Here is a 12500-nt window from a genome sequence, read left to right on the forward strand (position 1 = left end):
ATCACCTGAAGCCAATTATTAGTCCTACCTATCTTACCTGTTTCCCCTTTTCCTACATTTTTTAAAAAGATTCTCTTTTCCTTTTCTTACTATACTAAGTAATTTAATAAGATTTTAATAATCATAAAATCATAATATTATTAACAGTATCAATATTAATTACATAAGGAAAAATCAAGGAATGGGGAAATCAGGTTAGGTCACTCATGCCTAATTGACTCCTTGATGGCTAAGCACTTGTGTAGCCATTGACCAAAAGTTACAGTGGATAGTACATTAAACCATTACCGATGGGTTGATATATGCCAATAAAACATCATTCCATTTCCTATATAAGGTTAGAGAAATGTTATGTAATTTCTGTTGAAGTAACCCTATATTAATATTCTATTTAATCCATTGGGACTGGGTATTTACACTATCCACTGTAATTTCATTTTGTAAATTTTGTTTACATGTAGATTGTTCCACAGGTGTTCAATCACCAAAGAGCCAATGGCCCTACATGAGCTCATTCCTTGAATTTCTATGAATAATTTAAATTCTATTAATATCTAAACTGTTACCATTATTACTGATATTATGGGTATTATAATCTTATCAAAATACTAATTACAAGACAATATGAAAAAGAATCTTCCCAGAAATCAGGGAAAAGGGCAAACAGGTGAGATAATAGGAATAAGAATTGACTTCTCTGTAAATAAGCTCTTGTGGAGACATCTATGAATAAACAAAATCAATAAACTAAAATCATAGTGGACATGGCAAGTATATAATGCCATCCCAGTAGTAAAGGGTTATATAATTTACAACTTACAGTTTCGTGAGGTGTTACTAACATCATTATTACTTTAATATCTATATCCCTTTCTAAAATTATCTTACATACAAACTCTTAGTCATGGAACTCTTTTTTTCAGATATGGATTCATTACAGTATTTGATGGTATTTGGTAGTTCTTAATTCCAAAACAAATGCACTAAAAAAGTCTTACCGAAACACGTATGTGTGACTTTTCAGCTCGGAGTTCCTGCCGCAAGCCTTCTAAAAGGGCTGTAACTGCATATTTTGTGGCAGTATAGAAGTGTATGGGTGCACTTCCAGTGACCACATGTCCCAGGATACTGTAAAAAATCACTTGCATAACAATTCAACTAATTAAAAGAATATTCTACATCCATTTTTACCATTGGCCTTTAAGATTGTTTCAGGTCATCGACTACCAACCACTATTTCCTAATTCAAGTAAAGGTATAGACCATCTTTTGGAACAATAGAATAAAATATAATAATAATGATCCTTTTAGCATAAAAATAAAAAAGAGAATAAGAAATATTTCACAGTTATACTTCTTATACACAAAATTTCAAGATATTGTATTAAAAGCAGCAACCTAATATCTATTTTCCACAAACTGAATTTAGAGATTATCTAAGAGTATACACTTTAAATCTTTTAACCAGTACTTTGGAGTCTTCTACTGAAATCTTTAGTTACTATTATATTCCATGACAGTTCAAAGGTTTTAGGTATCTATTTATGTCATCATAAGTTAAATGCTTGCCGGTCACACCTTATTCTTGTTATATTTTTCACCTCAAAATGTATTCTTAGGTTTAATTTTTGAATGCAGATATCACATTACTTTTATTATAAAAGTGCTCAGTTACATTCAATAACCCATAGAATTTGGTAGAAAAAAATATTTACCTGCTAATATGAATGATATGGCCATCATCCACCTTACGTTCCTTCATGGATGCTACAGCTTCTTTAGTGCAAAGACAAAGAGCCACTACATTCAAATCCAACATTTCCCTCCACTCTTCGGGTGTACCATCTACAGAGCAATGGATATTTATTTATGTTAATATGTTACATACATAACAATATTACAGAATAAAAGTGTGATTATTTCACTGAGAAATGCAAATATCCATATTTTCCTCATAATGACATTTCCATTCAAATAATCATAAACTTGCAATTACCAAGAAGACTGTGATTGTGAGACATCCCAGCATTATTGATACAGACGTCAACACCACCAAACTGCTGCTTAATGCCCGTGAAGAGATTTAGAACTTCCAAATCTTTGGTCAAGTCACACTTCATGGCTGTCAGGCTTCCTGGCATTCCTGACAGTTCATTTGAAAGAGCCTTGTAAAACAGATAAGAGAACTTTTGCTAATCATACAGACATATAAATGAAAATATATATAATGCAATGCTTTGAGGTCAAGGTATACATTGTCTTGTAATCAGTTAGATTTACATAAATTTCATACGATGCTGAGAAGTATAGTAGTTTTCTCCAATCAAAGCTTCAAGACAATGAGTACTACACTACTTTCCCATATATTCTGCCAGAAAAAATATAAAACTACATCTTGCCTTTTAACAAATTATTTGCTAACTGGCTTTTGAGGTTTCTTAACTATATATGACCAAGACTGACCCAATTGTAAAGGCAAGTTCAAGTGTGCCTTTCTTATTCTAGAATACACACCTGAATCCTGTCAGCATTACGTGCTGCTCCTATTACTTTCATGCCTGCACCAACCAGCTGTCGGCAGATGGTAGCTCCAATGCCCGAACTTGCTCCAGTGACCAGAGCAACACGCCCAATCCAACGCTCCATTGTGAGATATTTAGAAGCTGAAAATTATATGCTGATTTATTAACCTCCCTTTCAATTTATTATTTAATTTTATTTATGAGTGAATGGTCATTAATTTTGTAATAATAAGACCTTTTTTGTAATTTGTATATCTGTCATCATATCATTTAGCATTAAGTGTGTTGGTGTGATGGTAGTGGTGAAGGTGGTGTGATTGTGGTGGTAGTAGTAGTCTGGCAGTGGTGGTGGTAGTGTGGCAGTGGTGGTGGTAGTGTGGCAGTGGTGGTGGTAGTGTGGCAGTGGTGGTAGTAGTAGTCTGGCAGTGGTGGTGGTAGTGTGGCAGTGGTGGTGGCAGTGGTGGTGGTAGTGTGGCAGTGGTGGTGGCAGTGGTGGTGGTAGTGTGGTGGTGGTGGTGGTAGTGTGGCGGTGGTGGTGGTTGTGTGGCGGTGGTGGTGGTAGTGTGGCGGTGGTGGTGGTAGTGTGGCGGTGGTGGTGGTTGTGTGGCGGTGGTGGTGGTAGTGTGGCGGTGGTGGTGGTAGTGTGGCGGTGGTGGTGGTAGTGTGGTGGTGGTAGTGTGGCGGTGGTGGTGGTAGTGTGGCGGTGGTGGTGGTAGTGTGGAGGAGGTGGTGGTAGTGTGGCGGTGGTGGTGGTAGTGTGGCGGTGGTGGTGGTAGTGTGGCGGTGGTGGTGGTAGTGTGGCGGTGGTGGTGGTAGTGTAGCAGTGGTCTTCATAGTGAGGCAATGGTGGTGGTAGTGTGACCATGGTGGTGATGTAGAGGTGCTGGGGTTGTGACAGTGGTAGCAGGGATAGTGATAGTAACTGTAATGATGATGATAGCATGATGATGGTGATAGTAACTAATGGAAACTATTAAATATATATATATATACACATATAATGATGGGAAGTTCCTCTCTAACACACACATACATGTTATGTGTGAGGAGACGGTGCTTCTCAGGAATAATATTCAAGAACCTAAAAACTATATGGCTTAAACGTAAACGAAAAGAAGTAATTTACCACAGTCCAAGCAAAATTCTTATGTAATGAGGTCTCCTAGCACAAAATGAATTAACGAAATATGTGTAAAGAACATCTGAAGAATAATGCACCTCATTATAGTCTTCTCAGCTAATGACATATACAAACAAAAGTATTACAACTAACACATAACAAGGACTTACCAAACCTTCGAATTCACACCGACTGTCGGAGTTACCGACTTACCGGGTGGTATAATACACTACTTAGCAACTTTACTTCTATACTGTACAGCGATACCGAAAGTTTATTCATATAGTATTACAGCTTTTCGGCTTTCATCATTAGCTAAGAAGTTGAAGGCACTGAAGTATGGAGAGAAGAGAGAGGGATTTTTTTTTTTTTTTTTTTTTTTTTTTTTTTTTTTTTTTTACTTAAAGTTTATGGAGACAGGGAGGGAGGAAGGGACAAGTTTATGTATTACACCTAATGAAAATGCCAAATCAAACTTTATAACTATACAAGGGAAACACGATAATCTTGCTTATAATATAGTAGTAATGGTGACTAGTTAACTCAAAATAGCTTATACATGATATGCATAAATCAAAACTAATCAGTAGTCTTATCAAAAGTCAATTTTGGGGATCACACCGGTACTTGAAATCTACTAATAAAAATCCAATAGTTTTCGACGTGATTCCTCAGTCTTCGCCTTTCTATCTAAAGCAAATCCCTGGTGTCAGAGAGATCGTGAACGTAAGATAACGACTTTTGATAAAGGAGAATGACAGAACGGCACTCTTTGACCTTATTTTCACCATCCTATCTCGTATTTTATTGCCATTTCCAAAAAATAATACGTAGGAAACGTGTGTTAAAGGAACGATAGGTCGCAACCACAGAGGCCCATATAATCCCACTGCCTGAAGCGATCGCCCGTCTCTCTCAGGGTTGCACGGCAGAGTCATCGTTACACAGGATACTGGCGTCCTGCCGATAAAAGTAAGAGCAAGATACGGTCTTCTATCAAGGTTCCCTAAGAGGTAAATATTGAGATATTGGTATAGTTTCACCAGGGATTCACAACTCATTACAGTAAAGTTTTATCGTATTTCCTGAGGTTTGTGGGTATAGTGGTTTCGTTTACCTTCTGCTTCCCGAGAGGTGTGTGGTATATTAGCTGTTTTATTTCTGGATTTAAATCGTTCTCTTACAAATTGTTTGGCATTTTGTATAAGGCAGATATATCCTCCAAAGGCCCCTCTATCCCTGTGTGTGTAGATGTGATCTTGACAGTTTTTCTGAAGTTTGAGTCCAGATATATCCTAAGTAGTTTGTCTCAAGTGTCTGACAGAGCTATAGAGTCCTGTTTGGACCTGCCCTACACACACTTGACACCTAACAACTAACATATTATGCTAACTAACAAGTGAACAGAACTTAGCCACATAACACAAAATGTAGTTAGCCTATTGCTGCATTCGAAACTCCTTGTCTTGCTCATCCAAACAACTTATGAGGATCAGCAGGACAACTAGGCCACATTCCGAACCTCCGAAGCCTTCATTGCCTACCATGCTACCAGCTCGATAGTAAACATTCACTGTTTGGTGTAAGTTACATATAGTGACATGCATAGATAGATGGAAATAGACACCACCATCTTATAGATGGGGAAAAATAGAATGGGATATATCATAGTTTAAGCTGCAGCGGCCTCATAGATACTGGTAAATGACATAAATGTGCCAAAAGAGCCTACCGTTTGAAAAATGTCTTCACGTTCACTCAGGCAAAACACACCATGCATTGCACAGCAAAATCAAGTGAATGGTTGACTTGACAAAATGTTTCGCAAAGTGCTGTGTGGAGAACAGGACAAGAGTTGCAAGTAGTTCACATTGCCTGGCGGCCCATTTATAAAAGACTAAAATGGCCGCCTCTTAGAATCTTAAAAGTATATCTTTTATGATGGCATCTGTCCTCAAGCTGGTAGACTAGCAAAAAAAAAATGCACTATGTATTTGATGAGAAACTGGGATTTTTTTTTATCGGCCTAAAGGGCTATAAAATTGCCTATTAGTAACATATGGTTGCCTGCAACTGTCATTGTTTGCATACAAATGGTATTGTGATGTCATCTCGTCCTGCTTGCGTGGCTGGAAAGGAGGGGGAGATGGATAGCTTGTCCAGGACGCCAAAGTAGGGGTTCCAAATGGTCAAAATATCTTGTCCATCGTATTGGACGAGGAGTTCTGAACGCAGCATCGTAGACCTATTTCACCAGCTAGTTTCACCAGCTATCCAACTTTACAGCTTTTATTTTTGGTCCCAGTTATACACTGTGTAATATTCCTCTATCTGTAGTTGTTTTAAATTACAAATGACCAGTTCAAGAGATCTGTGGAAGTATTGGCAGTTGTTGACAAAGTGACTAAACCCCTCTCTGTGAGTTAGTTCCTATTACTGCAGCCAACAACCTTGAGGGCACTCTGTATGAGTCTTTAAACATCACTATGTCCACAATCCTTCCTAACTCCAGGGGTCTTGTCTCCAGTGTCTCACCCAATCATTGTTGTTTATGACCAATTTTCTTCATTTTTTATACCATCTATACCTGTGTATAGGAGTGCCGAGTTCTGTGGTACTGACCATAGATTGTGGCTACCCTCCGAGTCCATTTCAAAACCCCCCAGCGGACCAATGATCACTCCAGGGTGTTTCACTTGGACAGGCTGAAGGAGGGGGAATGTGCCGGGGGTTTGCTGAGGCAGTCTCTGGTCATTTCACAGCGCTCGAAAATCTGATGGACCCTGTACTTCTGTGGGACACCTTCAAACGTGAAACGCTTAATGCAGCCCAAGAGACAATTGGTGAACCTCCAAGAGCAAGGTGAAATTTCATCTCGCAGGAGACACTGGATGCCATAGATGCTTGTCGTGCGGCTCGTCTGGCAGGGGATCGAGATTTGCACCGTTCTCGGGTGCGCAGAACTTGGTCTTTGTTAAGAAGGGACAAGGAACAGTTTATTAGGAATCTTGCAGAGGAGGTAGAAGGCCATTTCTTAGAAAGCTGAACTCCAAGCCCTCTTCAGAGTGACAGCAGTTCGCTCAGAAAGTGGTCAGATCGTCTCAGATCCTGTTGCGGTGCGGGAACGTTGGGCTGAGTATTTTGAGCAGTTGTATCAGGTTGACACACCAACAGTTGGATGCGGGTAGTGCCGAGATTCCATTGCCGGACCCACCCATCAGTGAGGATGCCCCCTCCATAATCGAAGTTAGGGGGACGATCTCCAAGCTGAAGAGTGGTAAAGCAGCTGGTATATACGGCATCCTAGCTGAACTGTTAAAGTCTGGTGGTGAACCTATGGCGGGGGGTTGCATGCCGTCCTGGCTGCCATCTGGCAGTCTGGTACCATTCCCCTTGACCTGTTGAGGGGTGTGGTCATCCCTCTCTGTAAGGGGAAGGGGGACTGATGGGACTGCAGCAACCACCGAGGCATCACACTGCTTAGTATACCAGGCAAGGTTCTTGCCCACATCCTTCTGAGACGTATCAGAGATCACCTACTAAGGCATCAGAGACTGGAGCAATCTGGATTCACTCCTGGTAAGTCCACAATAGACCGTATCCTAGCTCTTCAAGTCATTATAGAACGTTGTCGTGAGTTCAGGCGTGTGCTGCTTGCAGCCTACATCAACCTCAAGAAGGCATTCGTTACGGTGCATTGGGAATCACTCTGGGAGATCTTGAGACTGAGAGGAATTCCAGCAAGGATTACTGGACTAATAGCAAGTCTATATACTGGTACTGAAAGTGCTGTAAAGTGTGGTGGGGGCCTGTCAAGCTTTCCTGTTAGTTCAGGAGTGAGGCAAGGCTGTGTCCTTGCACCAACGCTTTTCAACACTTGCATGGACTGGATAATGGGCAGAGCTACTGTTCAAAGTCATTGTGGAGCAACTCTGGGCAATATCAAGGTTACCGACCTTGACTTTGCTGATGATGTTGCCATTCTATCTGAGTCTTTGGAATCCTTAGCTGTGGCTCTCGATGCATTTAGTAATGAAGCGAAGACATGGGTCTAGAGGTCTCCTGGACCAAGACCAAGATCCAGGACTTTGGGGACATATTAGGAGAACCTGTTCAGTCGGTACGTGCTTGCGGCGAGGATACTGAAGTCACAGAGAGCTTTACATACCTTGGTAGTGTAGTTCATAACTCTGGGCTGTCAGACCATGAAGTCAGCAGACAGATTGGCCTGGCAGCAGGGGTCATGAACTCTCTCGACAAGAGTATTTGGAGATGCCGGTTCCTGTGCAGAAGGACCAAGCTTCGTGTCTTCAAGGCCCTGATAGTCCCAGTTTTGCTTTATGGTAGTGAAACCTGGACACTATCCTGCACCTTGGAGTCTCAACTTGATGCCTTTTGTAATAGGTCCTTGCGCCGGATCATGGGGTACTGTTGGCGGGATCATGTGTCCAACCAACGGCTGCACCGTGAGACTGGCACAGGACCTATTACCTGCACAATCCGTGATCGCCAACTCAGGCTTTATGGCCACCTAGCTCGCTTTCCCCAGGATGATCCCGCCCACCAGGTTGTCTCTGTTCGAGACAGCCCTGGGTGGTGGAGGCCTGTGGGTTGATCTAGGAAGTTGTGGCTTGGGCAGATCCATCAAACCTGTCGTGAAGAGCTCAAGATGGGCCGAATCCCTGCCTGGCAACTTGCCATGAGGGATCCTTGCAGGTACAAGCAAAGGGTGGATGCAGCTATGCACCCCCGTCTGCATTATCTCCGCAATGATGATATACCAGCACATATTATTTAATATATTAGTGAGTGTAGGCTAGTTTTTTCCTTTTTATGACATAGCGGTCATTATGTAAATGGATACCAAAATATTACTTATGTGTTGCACTACTTTCTTATTATCAACTTGCAAAGGAAATGCCCTTGATAAAAAGAAATCTTCAATTTTGCCATTCTTTTTATTACAGGCAAAGATTACCAAAGATTAACAAATTAATCAAGGTAGGCCTAGTCAAATTTGTTTCCAACAGAGCAGCAGTACTTCATGTGTTTACTGTAATATATAGATGTATTTATAAATATTTAGATATGTAAATATATGTAAACAGAAATATTTAGATATGTAATATATACATATAAATATTTGAATATGTAAATATATATATACATATAGACATAAGCTATAAAATAAATGAAATATTTAGGTATAAATATCCATGCATAAGGATAAATATAAGTATGAATATAAGTTGTATTCATATCCTTCCCAATGGAAATATGTTGACATCTAAAATATTTCTTCTAATTCCACAATAAACTGGAGTCAAGATTGATGTTAATGTTTGCTTTCAACTAGTTTTTCTCCCAAACCTTCTAAGAGATATTACCGTTATGTCTGTATGAGGTATATATCAAAAGATATACATTAAATCACTTGTGAGAGTGGTCTTGGACATTATAAATCAGAATCGAATGTTGGAAATGGAAAAGGTTCTTCAGTTAAGAAAGAGAGAAGTCATTGGAAAAAGGAGCATGACATTATAATTGTTAATTTTAACTGACATGATTTCTGGCAATTTTTACTTTCTTTTGCATGAATGACACTGATACAGGCTTTCTTTAGGTAGTTCTCCAGTTAATACTGTTAATAGGGCTCCACATTTATTCTTAGAACATTATACCAACTTCCTTTTAAGAATTCTTCCCCATCATTTTTATTATACTTTAACTTTACTCCTTATTGTGTATTACCCTTGTGTATTTTTATTTGTATTGTTAGCAGTTAATTTTCTTGACCAGACATTTTCTTCCTCCAAACTTTCTATGTATTTTTGCCTTGGAATTATTCTCCTTGGACTATATTCCTTTGCAAGTCCACATGGTTCTTTTCTAAATTCTGCCCACATGTTTTCATTCATATTTTGTTGAATGTCTACCATAATTTAATGAGTGTTAGATACATATGAGAAAGGAAAGTTAAACCTGAAGAGTTGGTGTGCTGCCAGAGTCCCAGTTCTCTCTTAAGTGTGCCGTTAACTGATCAAGTTTGTGGAACATTATTAGACCTATCCAAATATCCTAAAACAAATCTTTGGTATCGTTATCTTTATTTGAAGAATTAAAAGACATAGGACTTTAATGCTGACTCTTAATTTATTTTTGTATTCTTGATAACATGTTACAGATTTGGGAATAGTCTTTGATTATTTTACATATAAAGATAGTAGAATAATTGATAAATTTCATAATTTCAAAGATGAAAAATGTATTTCCAAATTTATATGCTTCATGAAGTTATGAAAACTTGAATAATTTCTTACAGTAATAGATCTCTACCATGGAGCGTTGGGTTGGCCGTGTTGCTCTGGTGACTGGGGCAAGTGTAGGGATTGGTGCTGCCATCTGCCGAAGCCTTGTTGGTGCTGGCATGAAAGTGGTGGGAGCAGCACGCAGTGTGGAGAAGATCCAGGTGAGTATTAAAACCAGGTAAATGCACGAGGCTCTCATGTGGAGAAATACGCACATTCCCCATGAGCCCTTTGTGGAAATTAATATCGAATTGGCTCTAATACTAAGTCAGATTTACTGAGGTGTATATATGAAAGATGGAATAATGCAGTGATGCATTGATATAGATAAATAACAAACCTCTCTGACTAGGATTTAAATCTCTACCACCCAAGATATGACTCAGAATGCCCCCTTATTAAACCTGTCATACCTCATGAAAAAAAAAAGAATAAGCAATTAGTGTCTTACTAGCTCCATAGACATTACCTATCTATTCATACTAGAGTAATGAAAGTGAGGGTTTTTGAACATTCCGTGTTGGGACTGATAGATAACCTCCAATACATCTGACATAGCATTTGAATTTTTTAATCACATGCACACGTTTATTTTTTATTTTTTTTTTATTTTTTTATAAATACTGTATATTCATATATGTGCTTTGGAGAATATGTGTATGTGTGTGTTATATATGTGTATATTTATAGGTGAATTAGTAGTATATTATGAAAATGGTTTCCCTTAGATATACGTAACATTAATTTTCTTTACACCCATATCCAAAGGCTCTTTCAAATGAGCTATCTGGAATGCCAGGAAGTCTGACAGCAATGAAGTGTGATTTGACAAAAGATTCAGATATCATGAATCTTTTCACCAACATTAAACAGCAGTTTGGTGGAGTTGATGTCTGTATCAATAATGCAGGGCTTTCACACAACCATAGCCTCCTCGGTAAGTCCTTTTTTACTGGTACATTACTTATGTATTTTGTTGAATACCTCTGAAAATGTACAAAAATGTGCAGGATTTAATTATATGTTTTTGTGTGATTTCATTCATTCTCATTTGTTACATATTTAAACAAGATTTGCAGTGATGAAAGTCAGTTGCAGAGGAATTTTTTGTGCATATATATGTGTAAAAACTTACTTACTTGTGCTATTCCACAGATGGCACAACTGAGGAGTGGCGAGAAATGTTGGACGTGAATGTGGTGGCACTCTGTCTATGCACACGAGAGGCTGTGGCTTCCATGAGGGAACGAAAGGTTGACGATGGACAGATCATTCACATTAGCAGGTAAAGTCAGTCAGTATTCTCTTTTATGATTACGAACATTCATTATAGAAGTGTGATAGCAGATTTGGAAGCTACATTTATTGTTTATATATATTATCTGCAATTGTGTCATGACAGTATTCTTTAGTTGTGTGGTGTATAATAAATATAAAGAAATTCCTCTATTTATGTAACTTTCTTAACTGGAATGTTTTAATGTGATGGTTTATAGTAATATTTTACATTTTATTTAATGAATTTGAAGTATGTACATTATTTATTTATAAATTTTCATCTAATATTTATGGATAAGAATATGAAATATCAATTAGCCAAGGTGAAATCAGAAGCTTTAAAATCTAATTAATTACAGAATAATTAATAAGATTTAACAATTACAGAGAAAGATTTTAAAGCAAATTACTATGGTGTTTTACAGCATGTCAGGACACAGAGTAACAGCAACTCCAGGAGTGCACTTTTATACAGCCACGAAATATGCTGTAACTGCTCTGCTGGAAGGTTTGCGAATGGAACTAAAAGCTGCAAAGTCGCACATTAGAGTAGCAGTAAGTAGTTTGTTGTGATATTGAATGAGTGTGAGTGAGTGAGTGCATACATACATATATAGATATACATGCATACATTTTATTGTTATTATTATTATCATCATTATTGATAGTTATTATTATTATTAACCCTTCTACTGGGGCAATATTGAGTTACATAAATATATGTTTTGTCATAGTAACTCGATTGCACAGCTGTATGACCAAAGTTGGTTGAAGGTGGTTATAATAAAGGGAAATATGATGAATAAGAGCTGACTATAAAAGATCATGATTGCATAGCTTAGGCCCAGTGGCAATTTCATATGAATGCACTAGTGTTTGGTTACCACTTGAGGACCTATTCTTGTCATGTAATATCCCAGGGTGTTGTATGCCTAACTTGTACTTATGGAGACTGTCACCATCTAAAATATGTGCCTTTAATATGGGATCAAGATTTTTTTCTTCTTCTTTCTTTTCTTTTCTTGTCTTTCTTTCTTTCTTTTTCTTTCTTTCTTTCTTTCTTTTGGTTGGTACGAAGGTTTCATCTCTAGTTTGGTTTCATTTGGTGAATAAATATCTGAATTAGAAAATAAAATCATAATTTTTCTTATTTGTTGCTCCATGCTGTCAAGTTAGCTTGCGCTGAGAAAGATTCACTGACAACGTTCTTTTATTATTTATACTGGTACTGATGATTTTCTATATCCTTTTTATTAGTCTCAATATTTTGTA

At 38.2% G+C, this 12500-nt stretch overlaps 2 protein-coding genes across 8 annotated transcripts in view; one reads left to right on the forward strand and one right to left on the reverse strand.

The window, feature by feature from the left end:
• Window positions 1–4537, reverse strand: part of LOC113817572 (dehydrogenase/reductase SDR family member 11) — a 5680-nt gene extending 1143 nt beyond the window's left edge. The window contains exons 1-5 of one of the 2 annotated variants that reach the window (XM_070141852.1): window positions 4510–4537; window positions 2515–2663; window positions 1997–2165; window positions 1716–1845; window positions 999–1128 (exon numbers count right to left, since the gene is read on the reverse strand). In XM_070141852.1, coding sequence (XP_069997953.1) covers window positions 999–1128; window positions 1716–1845; window positions 1997–2165; window positions 2515–2663; window positions 4510–4522 — 591 coding nt within the window. In that variant the 5' untranslated portion in view covers window positions 4523–4537. Of the gene's footprint in view, window positions 1–998; window positions 1129–1715; window positions 1846–1996; window positions 2166–2514; window positions 2664–3812; window positions 3953–4509 lie in introns of those variants that run through there. The other variant, XM_027369619.2, reaches the window with a different exon arrangement.
• The window catches only part of LOC113830456 (dehydrogenase/reductase SDR family member 11-like), a 14319-nt gene continuing 5822 nt past the window's right edge, over window positions 4004–12500 (forward strand). For 2 of the 6 annotated variants that reach the window (XR_011399729.1, XM_070141853.1), the window contains exons 1-5: window positions 4516–4655; window positions 9965–10111; window positions 10719–10887; window positions 11106–11235; window positions 11654–11783. Coding sequence is in view for 4 of the 6 variants with exons in the window: in XM_070141853.1 (XP_069997954.1) it covers window positions 9980–10111; window positions 10719–10887; window positions 11106–11235; window positions 11654–11783 (561 nt within the window). In the remaining 2 variants the exon portion in view is untranslated. Of the gene's footprint in view, window positions 4733–9964; window positions 10112–10718; window positions 10888–11105; window positions 11236–11653; window positions 11784–12500 lie in introns of all 6 variants that reach the window. The other 4 variants (XM_070141855.1, XR_011399730.1, XM_070141854.1 and 1 more) reach the window with 4 other exon arrangements.

This window comes from Penaeus vannamei, chromosome 28 (assembly GCF_042767895.1).
Source record: "Penaeus vannamei isolate JL-2024 chromosome 28, ASM4276789v1, whole genome shotgun sequence".
Lineage (NCBI taxonomy): Eukaryota > Metazoa > Arthropoda > Malacostraca > Decapoda > Penaeidae > Penaeus > Penaeus vannamei.